This window comes from Balaenoptera borealis (assembly GCF_965194805.1).
Source record: "Balaenoptera borealis genome assembly, chromosome: 13".
NCBI classification, from domain to species: domain Eukaryota; kingdom Metazoa; phylum Chordata; class Mammalia; order Artiodactyla; family Balaenopteridae; genus Balaenoptera; species Balaenoptera borealis.
In genome coordinates this window covers 81,760,347-81,779,916 of record NC_138870.1, presented here as the reverse complement: position 1 = coordinate 81,779,916, position 19,570 = coordinate 81,760,347, and the positions used below count along the sequence as shown (strand labels likewise).

General features: G+C 37.0%; 1 protein-coding gene across 1 annotated transcript in view; it reads right to left on the bottom strand.

Annotated features, from left to right (window-relative positions):
• Positions 1-19,570, bottom strand: part of CFAP54 (cilia and flagella associated protein 54) — a 311,831-nt gene that overhangs the window by 57,150 nt on the left and 235,111 nt on the right. Inside the window, exons 62-64 of the mRNA XM_082349512.1 lie at positions 9,575-9,748; positions 7,940-8,163; positions 989-1,162 (exon numbers count right to left, since the gene is read on the bottom strand). Coding sequence (XP_082205638.1) covers positions 989-1,162; positions 7,940-8,163; positions 9,575-9,748 — 572 coding nt within the window. The remainder of the gene's footprint in view (positions 1-988; positions 1,163-7,939; positions 8,164-9,574; positions 9,749-19,570) is intronic.

Genomic DNA, 19,570 nt, shown 5'->3' with positions numbered 1-19,570 from the left:
TGAGAGAAATTTTAAATAAAATGGGAAAATTCCTAGAAAAAGCAACTTAAGCAAAACTAACTCATGAAGAAATAGAAAATCCCAATGTTCTATAAACAGGGGTGATAGTTAAAATACTTAAAACTTGGTTTGACAAAGGCACTAACCATTAGAACAGATATTAGCCCAATCAGAACTGATACCAGCTCTGATAACCAGTACATTAGTACTGTTGCTTAAAGACTGCCTCTAACTATGGAGAATTACATCACTAGTCTTATATTATCTTACAACAAAAACACACAAGGGCTTTATTGATGAGTTCTTAGCAAATATCTGAGGAAAAAGGTTACTCCAAACTTACACAAACTTCACCATAGAACAGAAAAACATGGTTATATTTATCAACACATTTTATGAGCCTAGCAAAAGCCTCATACAGAAAATATCTGACAAGGATAGCACAAAAAGGAAAAATTATAGTCCAATAGTACTCTTGAAAACAGTGGCAAAAATTCAATATGAAACATTAGCAAACTGAATCTAGTAAAATGAATACATCATGACCAATTTGAGTTCATCTCAGGAGCACAAGGCTGATTTAACATTATAAAATCAATTACTATATTAAAAGAGATAAATGATAAAATCCTCTTAATAGATACAGTAAAATATTCATGATAAAACTTCCTATCAAAGTGGCAATAGGAAAAAATTTCCTTAATGTGATAAAGGATAACTACAAAAAAATATTAAACATCATATGTAATGGTGACACATTGGAAAGTTTCTCTTTAAGTTCAGGAAAAAGGAAAATGATCAACATGAGTCCAACTTTCCTAGGATCTCTTAATTATTTAACATTCATTCTGCTAGACAACATAGATTCTAAATTGCTGTATATTTCTGTCTATATGATAAGAGGATCTTCTCTACTCTTTAAGTTATAATGGCTTCATTAAACTTTATATCCAAATGTAAGATTTAGCTTTATAATTATATTACATACCATAGGTTCTGTTTCCTTTGGAGGTTTTTCCAGGGGAGGAATGTACCACTGAAAGCAAAGTTCTTTGTTTAAAGCTTGTGTTGCTACAACTGAGGACACCACATCTCCATATGATGGGCTGGCAAACAGTTTTAATGACAAATTGGAGTGTAGAGAACTGTCAGTTGTTCCTAGCTGGGGAACAAACAGAAACAACAGCTTAATTGCTGGTAATGAATTTATTCAATATTTAAAACATTCATTCAATTTTCATTCAATATTGACTATTGGAAAACTCGGGGAATCATCTCAGCTTGTTTTATGGATGTAGGTCTTAAAACTGCCCCTGATTACCAAAGAGAAGATTCTTTTATAGAAAAAATATATTTCAAAACCCAGTGAACTCAACAAATGTCTTCCACTTTGGTGAATATTCAAGAGTAAAGATCTAGAGGGAAAATGCCCATGCTATCATTTCAGTCTCAAGGTCACCATATAGTCTAAGAACATCTTCTACTTTTCTTCATTTATTCACTGGTTTGGTTTGGTTACAATTTATTATCTACTTTCCAATAGCATTCTTTGCAGTACCATATGCAAAATAAGACACAGTTTTTGTTCTAAGAGGTTAAAATCCATTACTCTCATTCCCTCTTTAAATGAATGTAGCTGATTTGTAAGTTTAGTCTTGGTGGATGTGGGTCCAGCTCATTTGATGGAACTTGGTCCCTGAATCAGGAGTTTTCAAGAAACATAAATGTGTAGACTGCAATTGGCAATTTCATAAAATATTTACTTAGTTTTTTAAGGTAGCTAAGAAAGTAAAGCATGAATGCTATCAACAAAATAAGAGTCTAGCCAGAGAGATAATAATGGTGATAATAATATCTCAACTCAATAAAGGATTTTCTTCAATGGAGTACAAACTATTTTCAAAATTAATTTCTTGTTATTCCCAAGATTACAGCATGGTAGCTGGAAAGCAGTTCTTCTACTAAACTCTTGACATCTAAGGCGTCTCAAAGGCTTGGTGACCAAGGGGAACATGTCAGTGGCTAGAAAGAAATGCCTGGTGTTTCTATAACACTTTGTACCTTCCATTTCTGAGTCTATTCAAGATACAATAGAAGACTGTCAATGCAAAGTCTTCAAAATAAAAATAAAGAGAGAAATAAATACATTGGCTTTTCAAGTTGTCTACCGATAAAAGAAAAAATATGTCTGGACTGAAAGGTAATATCAAAGGTGAATACTATTTAAAAATGTCTAGAGACTATCATAAAGGGATATGATAAGCCAGAATCCTCATTTATTAGCACTATGATACTAAAAACACGACCAAAATGCATAATAAATAAGATTATTAGGGTTAAATAATCATTTAAAAGTGCTTAATAAAGATTAATTCTATTTCAGGCAGTTCACCAAAAAATCAGGTAAATAATTGATTCAGAAAAAAATTCTCACATTTTTCCATATCTGAGTGCCTTTCAGAGGTTCTGACTATTTTAGCAAAGAATTCATATTTAATAACTAGCTAAGTGGAGAAAAATAAAAAGCAAATACCTTCTATTTCAATACATATAGTGTTTATTAGCATGATGGCCTAATAATAATAAACTGTAACAGAAATCAATATTAAAATAGGGCATTTAATTTTCAATTCACTTTTTAAAAACGTAATATCTAATTGCTAATGGGATTAATTACATAAGCTAGTCAATGGGCTATACACTGAGTATTTTTTAAGGAACCTCCATACTGTTCTCCATAGTGGCTGTATCAATTTACAATCCCACTAACAATGCAAGAGGGTTCCCTTTTCTCCACACCCTCTCCAGCATTTGTTGTTTGTAGATTTTCTGATGATGCCCATTCTAACTGGTGTGAGGTGACACCTCATTGTAGTTTTGATTTGCATTTCTCTAATAATTAGTGATGTTGAGCAGCTTTTCATGTGCTTCTTGGCCATCTGTAAGTCTTCGTTGGAGAAATGTCTATTTAGGTCTTCTGCCCATTTTTGGATTGGGTTGTTTGTTTCTTTAATATTGAGCTGCATGAGCTGTTTATATATTTTGGAGATTAATCCTTTGTCCGTTGATTCATTTGCAAATATTTTCTCCCATTCTGAGGGTTGTCTTTTCATCTTGTTTATGGTTTCCTTTGCTGTGCAAAAGCTTTGAAGTTTCATTAGGTCCCATTTGTTTATTTTTGTTTTTATTTCCATTACTCTAGGAGGTGGATCAAAAAAGATCTTGCTGTGATTTATGTCAAAGAGTGTTCTTCCTATGTTTTCCTCTAAGAGTTTTATAGTGTCTGGTCTTACATTTAGGTCTCGAATCCATTTTGAGTTTATTTTTCTGTATGGTGTTAGGGAGTGTTCTAATTTCATTCTTTTACATGTAGCTGTCCAGTTTTCCCAGCAACACTTATTGAAGAGACTGTCTTTTCTCCATTGTATATCTTTGCCTCCTTTGTCATAGATTAGTTGACCATAGGTGTGGGGGTTTATCTCTGGGCTTTCTATCTTGTTCCATTGATCTATGTTTCTGTTTTTGTGCCAGTACCATATTGTCTTGATTACTGTAGCTTTGCAGTATAGTCTGAAGTCAGGGAGTCTGATTCCCCCAGCTCCATTTTATTCCCTCAAGACTGCTTTGGCTATTTGGGGTCTTTTGTGTCTCTATACAAATTTTAAGATGATTGGTTCTAGTTCTGTAAATAATGCCATTGGTAATTTGATAGGGATTGCATTGAATCTGTAGATTGCTTTGGGTAGCATAGTTATTTTCACAATATTGATTATTCCAATCCAAGAACATGGTATATCTCTCCATCTGTTGGTATCATCTTTAATTTCTTTCATCAGTGTCTTATTGTTTTCTGCATACAGGTGTTTTGTCTCCTGAGGTAGGTTTATTCCTAGGTATTTTATTCTTTTTGTTGCAATGGTAAATGGGAGTGTTTCCATAATTTGTCTTTCAGATTTTTCATCATTAGTGTATAGGAATGCAAGAGATTTCTGTGCATTAATTTTGTATCCTGCAACTTCACCAAATTCATTGATTAGCTCTAGTAGTTTTCTGGTGGCATTTTTAGGATTCTCTATGTATAGTATCATGTCATCTGCAAACAGTGACAGTTTTACTTCTTCTTTTCCAATTTGAATTCCTTTTATTTCTTTTTCTTCTCTGATTGCCGTGGCTAGGACTTCCAAAACTATGTTGAATAATAGTGGTGAGAGTGGACATCCTTGTCTCGTTCCTGATCTTAGAGGAAATGTTTTCACTTTTTCACCATTGAGAATGATGTTTGCTGTGGGTTTCTCATATATGACCTTTATTATGTTGAGGTAGGTTCCCTCTATGCCCACTTTCTGGAGAGTTTTTATCATAAACGGGTGTTGAATTTTGTCAAAAGTTTTTCTGCATCTATTGAGATGATCATATGGTTTTTATTCTTCCATTTGTTAATATGGTGTATCACATTGATTGATTTGCGTATATTGAAGAATCCTTGCATCCCTAGGATAAACCCCACTTGATCATGGTGTATGATCCTTTTAATGTGTTGTTGGATTCTGTTTGCTAGCATTTTGTTGAGGATTTTTGCATCTATATTCATCAGTGATATTGGTCTGTAATTTTCTTTTTTTGTAGTATCTTTGTCTGGTTTTGGTATCAGGGTGATGGTGTCCTCATAGAATGAGTTTGGGAGTGTTCCTTCCTCTGCAATTTTTTGGAAGAGTTTGAGAAGGATGTGTGTTAGCTCTTCTCTAAATGTTTGATAGAATTCAGCTGTGAAGCCATCTGATCCTGGACTTTTGTTTGTTGGAAGGTGTTTAATCTCAGTTTCAATTTCATTACTTGTGATTGGTCTGTTCATATTTTCTGTTTCTTCCTGGTTCAGTCTTGGAAGGTTATACCTTTCTAAGAAGTTGTCCATTTCTTCCAGGTTGTCCGTTTTATTGGCATAGAGTTGCTTGTAGTAGTCTCTTAGGATGCTTTGTATTTCTGCGGTGTCTGTTGTAACTTCTCCTTTTTCATTTCTAATTTTATTGATTTGAGTCCTCTCCCTCTTTTTCTTGATGAGTCTGGCTAGTGGTTTATCAATTTTGTTTATCTTCTCAAAGAACCAGCTTTTAGTTTTATTGATCTTTGCTATTGTTTTCTTTGTTTCTATTTATTTCTGCTCTGATCTTTATGATTTCTTTCCTTCTGCTAACTTTGGGTTTTGTTTTTTCTTCTTTCTCTAGTTCCTTTAGGTGTAAGGTTAGATTGTTTACTTGAGATTTTTCTTGTTGTTTGAGGTAGGCTTGTATAGCTATACACTTCCCTCTTAGAACTGCTTTTGCTGCATCCCATAGGTTTTGGGTTGTCGTGTTTTCATTGTCATTTGTCTCTAGGTATTTTTTGATTTGCTCTTTGAATTCTTCAGTGATCTCTTGGTTATTCAGTAATGTATTGTTTAGCCTCCATGTGTTTGTGTTTTTTACGTTGTTTTCCCTGTAATTCATTTCTAATCTCATAGCGTTGTGGTCAGAAAAGATACTTGATATGATTTCAATTTTCTTAAATTTACTGAGGCTTGATTTGTGACCCAAGGTGTGATCTATCCTGGAGAATGTTCCATGTGCACTTGAGAAGAAAGTGTAATCTGCTGTTTTTGGATGGAATGTCCTATAAATATTTTTTATATTTATATTTATATTATGAATTTTCTATTGACTTTTTAAAAATGTAATATCTAATTGCTAATGGGATTAATTACATAAGCTTGTCGATGGGCTATACACTGAGTACTTTTGATATGTTTTATTTATTGTTTGAAAGGAATGAAACAACAGACCTACCAGAAGCACTCTTGTTCGCCACATCCTATAAACAACAAATCACTTTGCACTAATCAAATATTTGACCTTACGCAGTCTGTCACGGTCTAAACATGAATAACTCAGCATTGTGCAGCATTTTAATCATGTCCTTTTTTTTTTGGAATTTTTAATGTAATTTGTTTAGCACTTTTGTTTTTCCATCACAAAGCTTCAATAGACTTGACGACATACAGCTTCACAAAGCTGATGAGCATGGCATGTAGCAACGATGGTTCTGGAAAGGCATCTACTTTTTTGTGGGGGAAAAGTGGGTTGTATCAAAGTATGGAAAGAGTTTGACTGAAATAGCCTTCTAAGTGATTAAAGGCTCAAAAATGTTATTATAAAAGTCAGCCAAGCTTAGAGTTTATTTTTTTAAAAATCCAAAGGCTTTATGCTCATTTTCTGTCTACCCCAGTGAAACAAACACATGATTAGGTGGCTTGCAACTGTCAGGCAAGCGACAGTGATCTCCAGAGCTGATTATCCTGGGAGAGTGTTACACTAATTATATCCCCTCCCCCCCAAAAAAGAGCAAACGGGTGAAACAACTCTTTGATAATATTGCTACCATTCGAAATATCACATGTATTGATATTTACACTGTATTCAAGGTTGTACGTTTGGAGCGTCATCCTTAGGAACTGGATAACGATAGGCTGCCCTTAATACTGAAATATCCAAGCGAAGCTCCTTTCAGAACAGTATTTACGAAATCACACATATTAGTTTCCAAACTCTTATAAAATATTCACAAGAATACATCCATTGAAACTATAGTTCTCAACCTTCCCATTCTCTCTCCCCTACTCCAAAACACCTGAGGTGTCTGGGACATGTGGCAGTAAATCTCAAGGTAGTCTTGGTTCCGAGGATGGGTGAACCAGACTCTGGTGTTAGACGGAAACGATGTGACCCTACTCCACAGTTTCCTGCACTGTGGAGGGCCAGACATTAATGATACATTCCTGGCCTTTCCACCTCCTCTCACTCCTCTCCCTCAAGAGAGTTACTTGATTGGTGAATTTGAGAAAAAGAATTTTGAATATGCATTATTCTGCTCTCTCTGCTTCGGAGCATACTGTTTGTAGGGAGTGAACAGTCTCTGTTCCTTCATGCAACAGATTTGAAAGGGTTTCTCTCCCCACAGATTTTAAGTAGGCCTGTAATGATCCCCCTCCCCACCAAAACCCCCAAGCCTGGATTGGCAGAACTGTAAACTTTGCTAATCACTACTAGGGAGACCATTTACCTGTAAATATAAACCATATCCTACAATATCAACTTTGTGATTCATAAAGTTGGGTATTTTTTAATTCCACCATGGCTTACTCTTTTATTTCTCAAAGATTTAGAATCTGGGGCAGGAAATGGAGATCCTGAGTATTGGCCATCCCAATACCCCAGAATCCAGAAAGTAATTTGAAAAATCCTCCTACGTGGATTCCAAGATACTGCCCTGGGGCCAACTCCATAACCCCAATTGAGGATCACTTCTTTAACTGAATTCTTAAATATTCCTTAGTAGGTCTTTCCACTACTTGTTAAAATCACAGTTTATTCACAGTCACCCTACTCTCTTGTTCCAAAGAATGATTTTTTAAAAAATAATTTTGTTATTATTTACCCCAAACATAAGGTTACTATACTCCAGTAGGATAAAATGAGAAAAGGTTCCCATTTGGAACAAGCCACATTTTCAGGTCACTTCTCTCGGATAGTTGAAAACAGAAACATGAATGTGTCTGGTATGGGCATAGATTTAGAAACTCAGTCTAGTTTTCTTATAGGGTGATTATATTGAAACTTGTATAACTTCTTGGCAAAACGACTCCCTGAGAGGTATTGTTATGTGTAGGAATACAGAAAATTCTGAGACATTTTGAAGATTTATGAGAGCAGCAGAATAGGACCTAAGTAAACAGAAAATCCAGGATGTCTGGTTGGCCTCTCTCTGGTAAAACAGAAACAAGCTTTCCCAGGAATTCTGAGGGAACTAGAAACCTTTGTGCCAGCATTGAGGTTAATGTGCTTCGTTCAGAAATATAAGGATGATTCTAAGAAGTCTTACAAAAACATATAACGTTTTAAAACATTACCTTGCTTGATGAGTCATATAAGAATTTTTCTGGAAAAGATGGATTTTCTATGACTTGAAATAGTTCTTTTGGAAATTCGTCAATACAAGAAGAAGAATATAGCTGTAAGAATCTTTTAAGGAAAAAATGCATTTCTTTTTGGCGCAAAATCAATCCAGAGTTGAAAAGAGAAGTGAGAAGTGTGTCATCTGGCAAAGACATTCCAGATCCTGGCTTCAGAGATGCTTAAAGGAAAAAAAAAAAAACCAAAACACTAATATAGAGTCATGTTAGATAACAAAATGGTCTCAATATTGTTGGCCTTTGCTCATTAACTTTATTCCTGTATATCCCCACCTCAGCTAGTGGCTGCCCATGACCTTCCTCCATTTTTCAAGCTTATACACTAATAGAATTGCTTATGGCCAAGCTTAACAATGCAAAATATTCTATCTAGCTGTCTTATTTTGGATTTCCCCCCCCAAAAAACTTAAAGCAAAAATGTCGGTGCAGGTAATTTATTTGAAAACCGATGTCAAGTGAGAGAACGGGAAAAGTGTGATAGAGAGAAGAAAAGAGCCAATGAGAGTGAGTTATGAAAGGGCTACAGCTATGGACAAGGAGGGCTCAGTCCTGCTGAGGACCTCCTGGAAAAAACATGTAACATTGTTCCATCAATGTTACAACTATCTACCAGTTCCCTGCCTCAGTAGTTGCAGGTTACTGCTGAGTGTGTGGAATCCCTGGTACTTCCAGGCTGTCCTGCCTGCATGCTGGGCCGTAGTAACTTCTGAGAAAGCCCAGAGCAGAAAGCAGTAAAATGTGGGCGATTGACATGGGAAGCACCAGCAGGTGAATCCAGAAGTGAGCTGAGTTGATAAGGGGGAGGGCATCACCAGGGCCTGCTGCGCTGGCTCACGTCCACTTCCTTGATACTGAACTCTTGGATCACAATGCACCTTCTGCCCAACACCTTTCCGAGTGCTTGTCCATCCCATCGCTAACTCCCAATAACCATGCTGAGCCACTCCGTGACTCAGCCTATTTGCCCTGCTGGCTTCTCCATCACAGGGCGCTGGCATGGTCAACCTGTCTTTTCCAACTGTTTGCCAATAAGCAACACTGAATCACCAATTTTATGGGCACAGATAAACACACTGTCACAAAAACATAGGAGGAACTGATGTAAAGCAGATTATACAAGTTTTTCTGGATATTCTTTAGATAGCATCAATGATTTAAAAGAAAAAAAAAACTGAACAAAATCCAAAACTTCGTGGAGTTAAATGTCCTATCTTTCTCTTTACATACTGGATATTGGAACACTCTCTCCTTAAAGCCAAAATTTCACCTTGTTCATTTTATAAGCTGTCACATTATGGTCACTGATTCTTAACCGTTTTGACCCACACACCACATTGGCAGTCTTGGGGGATGCCTCTGGACCCCTCCTTCTAAGGACGTTTTTAAATACATTGAAATACAGTTCTATCCAAAGGTCCATGTATCTCAGTTTAAGAACCCCCAAAATTTCCATCTTCTGATGAGAGTTCACTCAGAAAGAAGTCAAAAGTATTTTATAATTCTAAATAAGAAATATGACTTAAACAATAACTGGAAAGGAATATATTCTTTCTTAACACAGCAAAGGCCTACCTAGCAGTTTGCTCATATCATTAATTCTTTGCAGGTGAATATAATAGCGCAGCAGAAGAATCCATGTAATATCCACTTTAATTGGGGTTTTTTTCCCAGTATCTACATTCTCATATATCTCATCACTAGGGTAAGAGAATGTACAGGCAGTCTGGAAGGCAACTTGGTAGTTGTCTGAAAGTAAAAAAAAAAAAAAAATTGGAATACAAATATGCTTTCCTTGAAAAATAACCATATGTGAAAAAAGAAAAGCAAAACTCATAAAGGAAATACTGACGCTTAGGACTGCATTCAATTAAAAAAAATTTTATATCACAAAAGACACCAAACACACAGTTAAATGACAAACCATAGACTGAGAAAAGATATTTAGAATACACAAATTATTTTTTCTCTACTATGTAATCAATAAGAAAAAGTCAGATAGTTCAACAGAAACATGGGCAAAAAATTTCAACAGGCAACTCATAGAAAAGGAAACCCAAATGGCCAAAATGTTTAGCATCATTAAAAATCAGATAAACGCAATTTAAAATGAAATACCATTTCACATTCCTCAGGAATTAACAGAAACTAAAATCTGAAAATAATAAATATTGTTAATAATGTGAAGAAACCAGAATTCTCATACAGCACTTGTGAAAGCAAATTCCTGGGCAGGGTCTAATAAAATTTTAAATGCAGATACTCATATATGTGTACCAGGAGTCTTGCAGAAGATACTCATGGCAGCATTGTTTGTATTACCAAAAAAAAGAAAAAGGAAACTTGAACAAATAAATACAGGCATTAATTTGATGGCATTTAAAATGAATTAACTAAATCCATAAGGCAGAAACTATAGTCCATGGGACAAATCAGGCCCATGCATGTTTATGTATGACCCATGAGCTAAGAATGGTTTTTACATTTTTAAGTGGTTGAAAAAATTTAAAAAATAGTATTTTGTGACATGTGAAAGTTTTATGAAATTCAAATGTCAGTGTCCATAACTAAAGCCTTAATGGAATACAGCCATGTTCATTCATTTACATTTTGTCTATGGTTCCCTTCACATTAACACAGCAGAGTTGAATAGCTGCAACAGAGACCACAAAGCGTAAAATATTTACTATTTGGCCCTTCATAAAAACATTTACTGACCCAGACTTTGCTCATGAAAGGTAAAGTGGAGAAAAATACCTAAAGATAATAAAGTAATATAGAGACATCAATAGCCTCCACACGAAAACAACAACCAGTAGAAATCTAACAAAAAAATTTTGCAATACCAGTAAAAAGGTAAAATATCCAGAAATAAACCTGACAAGAAGTATACAAGATCTATTTAAAGAAAACATTAAAACACTCCTAAGGGACTAATATTTTTTTAAAAGGCATGAACTAAAAAATATAGGACATAAAATATTCTTGGTTAAGATGACTCAATAGAAGAAAAATATGTTATTTCTAAGATAAAGTATAAAGGTAACGAAACGCCAATGAAATTATGAGAGAGCTTTTTTAACTAGATAAGCTGCTTCCAAAGTAAAAAAAAGCCATAAAAGACAAGAAAAACAATTTTGAAAAGAAAGAGTAATGAGTGGGGATTTACTCTAATAGAGATTAAATATATTATAAGGCTACAATAATTAAAACTGTGTGGTACTGAAACCTGAATAGACAGATCAATAGGAAATGAGTAAAAAGTACAGAAATAGGGTAGCCATCTGGAAAAACTAAAATTGTATCCATTTGTTATTTTTTACATATTCCAAATAGATTTCCATAAATTAGTAAAAGGGTCCGTGGGAGAACTTATTTATAGTCTCAGAATAGAGACAAAACCTTTCTAACTATGACATAAATGCAAAACTTACCAAAGAAAAGGTTAATAATGTATACCATTTAGAAATAAAAAGTTTCTTCATGGGACAGAACCACCATAAAGAAGGCTAAATAATAACTGATAATTGAAAAAATATATTTGCAAATAATATCACAGTTAAAGGGTTGATTTCTATAATTAAGAGCTTCTATAAATTTTTAAAGAAAAGGTAACGGAAAAAAACCAACTCAAAAAAAAAAAAAAAAAGTAAATCATGGGCAGAAAGTTCACACAAAAGATGCTTAAGCTTAGTCCTAGAAAGAGATGTGTAAATTAAAATTAAACCTTCCCTTCCTACTATATTGACAAAGGTTTAAAAATGTTTATAATATACCTGTGTCAACAAGGGTATGGGGAAAAAAGACCTTTTATTAATCACTGGCAGGAAAACAAATTGGCATAACCTTTATGGAAGGTGTTTTGCAAACCTTATCAAAATTACAAATGATTCTACCCTTTGATCCAGAAATTTTCCTTATGGGAATTGACCCAATCAATATACTGGCTTATGAACAAGATTTTATACATATATAATTATACATATACTATATATATAAATCATATACATATGACATTTATAAATATACATATATATCATATGTATATAAAACTTTGTACATAGGTTAGTATATCTATTGGGTCAATAGATATATATGTGATATATGTATATCTAGAGCAAATTTGTATGTAATAGCAAAAGGGTAGAAACAACCTAAATATCTATCAAAGGAAGACTAATTATGGTGCATCTTTATAAAGATTATGCAACAATAAAAAGAAGCTACGTATTGATTTGAAAAAATTGCCAACAGATACACTTACATTAGGTTGAAGAAAAACAATGAGGAAGAAGCATAAAATTATGCATACTAATGGTTATACTATTATTTGTATTTTTAAGGGAAAAATATATCAGTGTATTAGTGTGCACCATATTGGTTCACTCAACATTTTTCCTAATCTCTGAATGTGCTTACCTATATTGAAGAAGTTGCAGAGATAAAAATCACATTTCTGAGATTTCCTTGCAGCTAGGGCCCTGGATGAGATTTAGGTATCACAAATTCAGTGCATTCACGAAAGACCTGAAGTTGGCACTGTGCTAAGTGGTGCAGAAGACAAGAGTCAAAGCATCTTTTGCTTGTGTGGATTCTGGCAGACGTGGTGTGGCTGTTGAGGCTGCAGCTAGAGCAGAGTCTTCCTGTTTTGCAGGCAGATTTCTGATTCTCCAGCTTCCCTTATGCTATGGTCTGAACATTTGTGTTCCCACCCTCCTGAAATTCATATGTTGAAATCCTAACCCCCCAAAGTGATGGTATTAGTGCCTTTATCAAAGAGGCTCCAGAGAGCCCTAGCCCTTTCTACCACGTGAGGACAAAGCAAGAAGGCACCATCTGTGCACCAGAAAGCGGGCCCTCACCAGACACTGAATCTGCTGCTGCCCTGATATTGGACTTCTAACCTCCAAACCTGTAAGAAATACATTTCTGTTGTTCATAAGCTACCCAGTCCGTGGTATTTTCTTATAGCAGCACGAACAGACTAAGACACTTTATAAAACAAAAGAAAACAAAAACCTGCATTCCCTTGGTGATCCAGTTATGTATGGCTTAGTCATTTCTGGATGCTCAGCCTGGAATTTATTTCTTTAGCCCTCACAGGGATTTTGAAAGTCCTTTAATAAATCTCCTCCTGCTTAAACAAATTGGAGTGGATTCTGTCCTCTATAACAGAACCTTGACAGTTTGTAGAAGCATGTGATATCTCTGGTAGAGAACACAAGAAACCAATTGTGGTAGGCAGAATAATGGTTCCCTAAAGATTTCCACGCCCTAATCCCCAGAACCTGTGAATATGTTAGGTTACAGGGCAAAGGAGAATTAAGGTTGCAGATGGAATTAAGGTTGCCTATCATCTGACCTTGAAATGGGGAGATTATCCTACGTTATCCATGTAGGCTCAGTGTAATCATAGGGGTCTTTATATGTAGAAAAGGGAAGCAGAAGACTGAGAGTATCAGAGTCAGAGAGACTGAAGATGCTACTCTGATGGCTTGGAAGCTGCAGGAAGGGGCCACAAGCCAAGAAACTCAGGTGGTCTCTAGAAGCTGAAAAAGCCTAGGAAACATTCTCCCCCAGTGCCTCCAGAGGAATGTAGCCCTGCTGACACCTTAATTTTAGCCCAGTAAGGCCTATTTTGGACTTCAGAACTCCAGAACTGTAAGATAATATATTGTGTTGCTTTAAGCCACTAAATTTGTGGTTATTTGTTACAGCAGGAATAGGACCTTAATATTCTGACAACACTGACTGCCTCTGGGGAGGAGAACTGAGGCGCTTGCAGAGAAGATGGAAGGGAGACATTCTCTCCATACCCTTTTATGACTTTTGAGTTGTGATTCTTGAGAACAAATTACCTATGCAAAAAATTGAACTAAATTAAAAGAAAAAAAGAACCTCGATACATATCTGGCCAATGTCATTTGGTCTTTTTTTTTTAAAGATTTATTTATTATTTATTTATTTATTTTTGGCTGTGTCGGGTCTTAGTTGCGGCACGTGGGATGTTTGTTGAGGCACGTGGATGGGATCTTTCTTTGCGGTGCGCGGGCTTCTCTCTAGTTACGGCGTGTGGGTTTTCTCTCTCTAGTTGTGGAGTGCAAGTTCCAGAGCATGTGGGCTCTGTAGTTTGAGGCATGCAGGCTCTCTAGCTGAGGCGCACGAGCTCAGTAGTTGGGGTGTACAGGTTTAGGTGCCCCGCGGCATGTGGGCTCTTAGTTCCCTGACCAGGGATCAAACCAGCGTCCCCTGCATTGGAAGGTGGATTCTTTACTAATGGACCACCAGGGAAGTCCCTGTCATTTGGTCTTTAATGTCACAGAGAAAAATTAAGACCAGTTCAATTTCTGTTCCTTTGTAGAAAGTCTGCTTTTTCTGTTTACAATTTTTTTCTTCCTCTTTATAATCCAAAAATGATGCCAAAATTTGTCCAGGTGTTATCTGTGCTATCTTTAAGTTTATCTTCAGAAGAATTTCTTGGAGGGAGAGTCCCTTATACCCTGCATTGAAGAGTATCCCTTTGCCACAGTTTCCACTATCCCCAGCCAGATCTGCATGCTTTCAGTGGTTCTGGGCATTTATGCTAATTTCCCTGCATCATTCAGGAGGCGTGAATTCCGACCTCACAGTCTTAGGTGGCTTCTGACGTCTCCCCTGTGGTTGCTTTTTGGCCCTCACTGGGCACTTGGCATGTTGCTCTGCAGCTACGCAGGCCAGTGGGCAGCGTACTTCTAGTCCTCAATTTGCGGACAAGCCCTCTCTGAACTCCAATTTTATGCAGTTAGCTAGGTTCTGACTTTCCCTACCTGCGGGGCCCTCTTTCCAGACCCCTTCTTTCACCAGGCATTCAAGTCCCAGCCCCGGCTGTTCCTGCTCCAGTGAGTCCTCAGCTGCAGCTCTTGTTTAAAATTTCTCATTTTACTTTGGTGACTTGGGATCTCCCTTTCCTGATTTCATGCTCAGCTATAAATTAAAACAATTTTGGTTCTATTTTATCCAGCCTTGTAATAGGTTTCTATTGGGGAGGGCAGAAGCATCTTTCATGCCAGCTCAGGCCAACAGGTTGACCAGAAGTATCAATTCTGCATTTTGCTTTCCTGGTAAAACTTATTTATCACACCCAACACAACGATCCAGGGCACTGCCTTTAGAATTGTATAGATGAGGGTCTATATTATCTGTGAACTATCACCCAGAGTTCAATAACCTCTCCCAGCACCTTGCCTCACTTAATAAATGTGCACAGTGACACTCTCACAGGACTTTCCTAAAGGATAAATGAAATCACACAAGAAAGCACCAGCACACAGCATCAGGAGTGACTGCTTAGGCTCTGCTAAGAGTTTCAAACCATCTTGTTAGATTTCCTTTGGTTCCTTCAAGGGTCAATCTTCCTCTGAGTCTTCAGGATAGCATTCCATTGCGTTCATGGGGCAATATTTTCTCACATGTGCCATCTGTTGTTTCTTATTTTCTCACTGTTGACTCTGTCTAGAATAGGGTCTCTTCATGCCTCGTGTCTGACAATAGAGAGTGGAGAACATATGCTCTGCCCTTGGTCATGGTACCGTCCTTTCTCAGATTTACGTGATCAAAGGGCAGAGCTCTGAGTGGAACATCTAGACTCTTGCACACATCAGCCCAGGACAGCTCTGCTTCGCTGAGGATGGGTCTCATCACACTCTCATTGTATGAATTGCTGACACTCTGGATTGATACAGCACATATACACACACATGCTCATACACACACACACACACACACACACACAAAATCACTGTTGTAAGCATGAATGATTTATCTCCATTCTCACCTGTAAGTGGTTTAATTATTCAGGATTTGAGGATATAATGTGTCTCTCTAGTTCCCCACCACTATAGAAAATTGTGTCTCAGAGGAATAGAAAAAGCCAAGAGAGCAGTAGAGGAATGACATCCCAGTTTTTAGTTGGCATTGATCCATGTCTCTGAGCCAGGGGCAAGGCAGTATGGGAAAGACAAATCATACTTTTTTCAGGATGGAAGGTTTTCTCTGCTTCAAGAGGCAAAGCATGTACTCGTTGATTCTCGGTCAGTTGATTCTCAGTTCTGCTCCATAGATCTCTATGTTCTGACAGTAGGTTCATCAACATTCATTTTTGGCATGACACGTATTTATATTTTTCCACATATCAAGTGTATTTAGTTGTGAGAGGCTGCATCCGGAACCACTAATCCTAAATGTTGCTTTTAATTCAAAGTGTATTATAGAATTTAATAATTTTTAATCCTAGCTGAATTTTTTATTAAGCCCACAGGAAAATCAAGACAAAAGGATGGTATATATTTGAATATAACTGGGCCCAGAGTAGACATGGAGTAAATGTTTTTTTTGCATTCAATCTAAATATGGTCCCATATTGCCAGTAGCATCATTTCAGGGTCTCTATTCCTACAAGACAATGTAAAAGAAACCTCAATAAATTGGACCAGCTACAACACTCAATTCTCTTATTGTTCTATAGACATCATACAATTGCTCTCTGGTTCTGGCAAGATGATCTATATTCCATCCTCCACACGTGACTGGTCTATTTTCTCACCATGCTTCTCTGATTGTCAACTGCTCTGCTGAGAAAATGAGCTCCCCCTCCTATCTGGTATCCATGCCTCCAATTCATTTGTATCTGCCCCACATGTACTGCTTCCAGAAAAAAAAGTTCCTAATAAACTCATATGCCCACCCCACCTGTGTCCAGCTTTAGCTTAAAATACATTAATCTGCCTCCATTAATTAATATGGTCCTCTTAAAAGACGCATTTATATAATTTCAAAGTGGATGCCTGTTCTGATGGTCAAAGACTGGAAGCTCATGGAAGGCAAGACCCACTCCTTGGTGTGTTCTGTGACTTCTCCCTCCCTCTGGACAGAAGTATCTGGTACAGGGCTCTGCACACAATAACAATGAATATCATTTACCACATCGTGTACAGGTCAATGCTAGTGAAGGTAAATCACTGAGGGGGTTTTCTCCTGGATGCTAATATATGCTAATGCAAGGAAAATCAAACAATTTTTATTTGTTATTGTTTCCCTTTAGCAATTCATTATAATATGAACCTCACTGCCATCTGGGTATTTGCAGCAATCAGTTGGGGATTCAATATTTCCTTCTAACCCAAATACTGAAGTGAGGGAAATCATAACATGAATTAACGATCAGTCTGCTAGGAAAATACTGGAGGGCAAAATTATTATTCTTAAGGCAAAATACAAAATGAATTGGACTTTAAAATTTGGTCATTTCAAATTACTATCTTGGTACAACAGTAAAGGAGTGCTAATGGTACAAAATGAAAACTGAAAATTGGAAGATGCTAGGAAAACCACTGAAATAGAAAAGTAAAGCATAAATTCTAGTAATAAGCAGAGCTGAGATGAAGACTACCTGCCCATTTGGATCAACTAAGATCATCTGGTTAGGGGATGCCATTGCCCACGGGTGACATTACTAACTGATCACCACAGCACCTTTTCCAGTGTTTCCATACAGAAGTTCAGAATTCTTCTCAGGCGGCTACCAGCCATAGATTGAACGTGTCATAAGTGATAGTTTGGATTATCATTCCACAAACATTCACACCCCTCTTCCTTCCTCTACAGGCAGAGTCTAATTCCCTGCCTCACTGGTATTGGACTTGGCCATATGACTTGCTATGCCTAATGGGATGTAATGTGAAGAAAGGCCTCAAGTGTGCTTCTGTGCTTGGTCTTGGTCTTGTGCTCTGGTTTATACCCTGAGAACAGCAGGCCCCAGGTAGCCACAGCCTCTTTAGCCTGGGTCTCATAACAAATGTACACAGAGTACACATGAACTCAGCCTGCAGCCTGAAGCAGAACACATGAGACAAGTAAAAGAATGAAGTCATGTTGTTCTAGCCACTGAGTTTTAGGGTCGTTTGGTATACAGTATAATTTTGCCAATAACTGATTAATACAGCATTTTAGATGAAACTTATTTGTTATCCCTGGCCTAAAAACTGGTAAAACAAGAAAGTGTCTAGGATAAAGTAGACAGATGTTTCAGAGGTAATACGGGGCCATTATGAAAAAGAAATAGCCATGTTGGAAGCCATGTTCAGCCATGTTGAATCACAGTCTTAAAGCTTTCAGATTTCAGTCTTATCCATAAATAAATCTAATTCACTCAGTCTGCAGATTAGGACAAATGAGGTTGAGAGAAATTAAATGGTTTGACAGGATCAAAGTATAAGTTGAACCCTCTTCATTATTAATATTGCATTCTCTTTGTAGCAAAACAATAATGTGTGCTTCTAAGAGGACTGCCGTCCTGGCATTCTGAACCAGGGAGAACTGAGTTGACGAGCGGTGTCAAGAGAAAAAAGCGGTGACCAGCCCCTGCTGCCAGACTGCCCTGCTTTGTCCCCTGGGAGCCTATCTATGGGGACTCTAAGGAAGGCCATGCACCCAGTCTGAGATCCAGGCCACGGTCCGGAAATCTGATGAAGCAAAATCCTACTAGGCATGAAGGCAATAAAAATAAGGAAACAATACCTTGGCATAAAAATCCATCTGATGGTTTAACCTCAGGGCAAACCATTTTTAGGTTGGAAAATAGTCTGGGCCACCTATTCTTCAGGAGAGAGTCATAAAGGAGATGATTTCAGACACGAACTCTTCAGCTAAGTTTGATTTCACACTTCAGCAGAGTAAGCTACTGCGTATAGGTGTGATTTCAGAGGCTTTAGGAAGACTGTTCCCACCCCCATCAGGTTAAAGTTAACACTTTCATTCCCTTTGGCTCAATGCTCACCTAGTGACAAGCAAAATTAGATACTGTTATTCTTAAAATATCCTTCTGGAAGTAAGATTCCAGTACCTGGCTCCTTAGAACCTATCTAAGTGCTTAGCACACAAGAAGCACTCAATAAATACTTCTTGAATAAATGAACAGGCAAACGCGTAAGTGACTGTTCAATATCTATGTTACTGCTGATCTGACTTAGAGGTTTACATTATAGTTTACTAACCAACAAAGGCGTCATAAGTAAGAAAAAACATAGCAGTAAGGTCAAGTTTAAATTCCGCTAACCTCTCATTCGTTCATTTAACAAATATTAATATCAAATGCCGGCTATGTGTAAGCAATGTGTGATTTTCTGTAGACAGAGCAGCAAATCAAATAGCTAAAGTCCCTGCTCTCTGGAAGCTGACAATAGTTTAATAAGAGAAATAGTTCAAACGTGCACAGGCACACACACACACAAATATAAAACAACTAAGAAAAAGGACAGGGAGCCATATGAGAGTGTAAGAGTGAGTACACATTTTAGAGGATCAGAGAAGGTCCCTCAAATAAATAATCCCAAAAGGTCTCATTTGAAATGTGTGAACTGGAAAATAAACAGACATCAGGAAATACCATTTTTTCACAGAGCCCTGCATCTGAAATGCAGCAGCATATGGAGTGTCATGTATGTATGTACAGTGAGCTGAGGCCCCTATGTTTTAGCAGCTAGATCCCAAGACCCCATCCTCTCCCAGAGGCTCCCCAAACTATTGTCCTTTTTA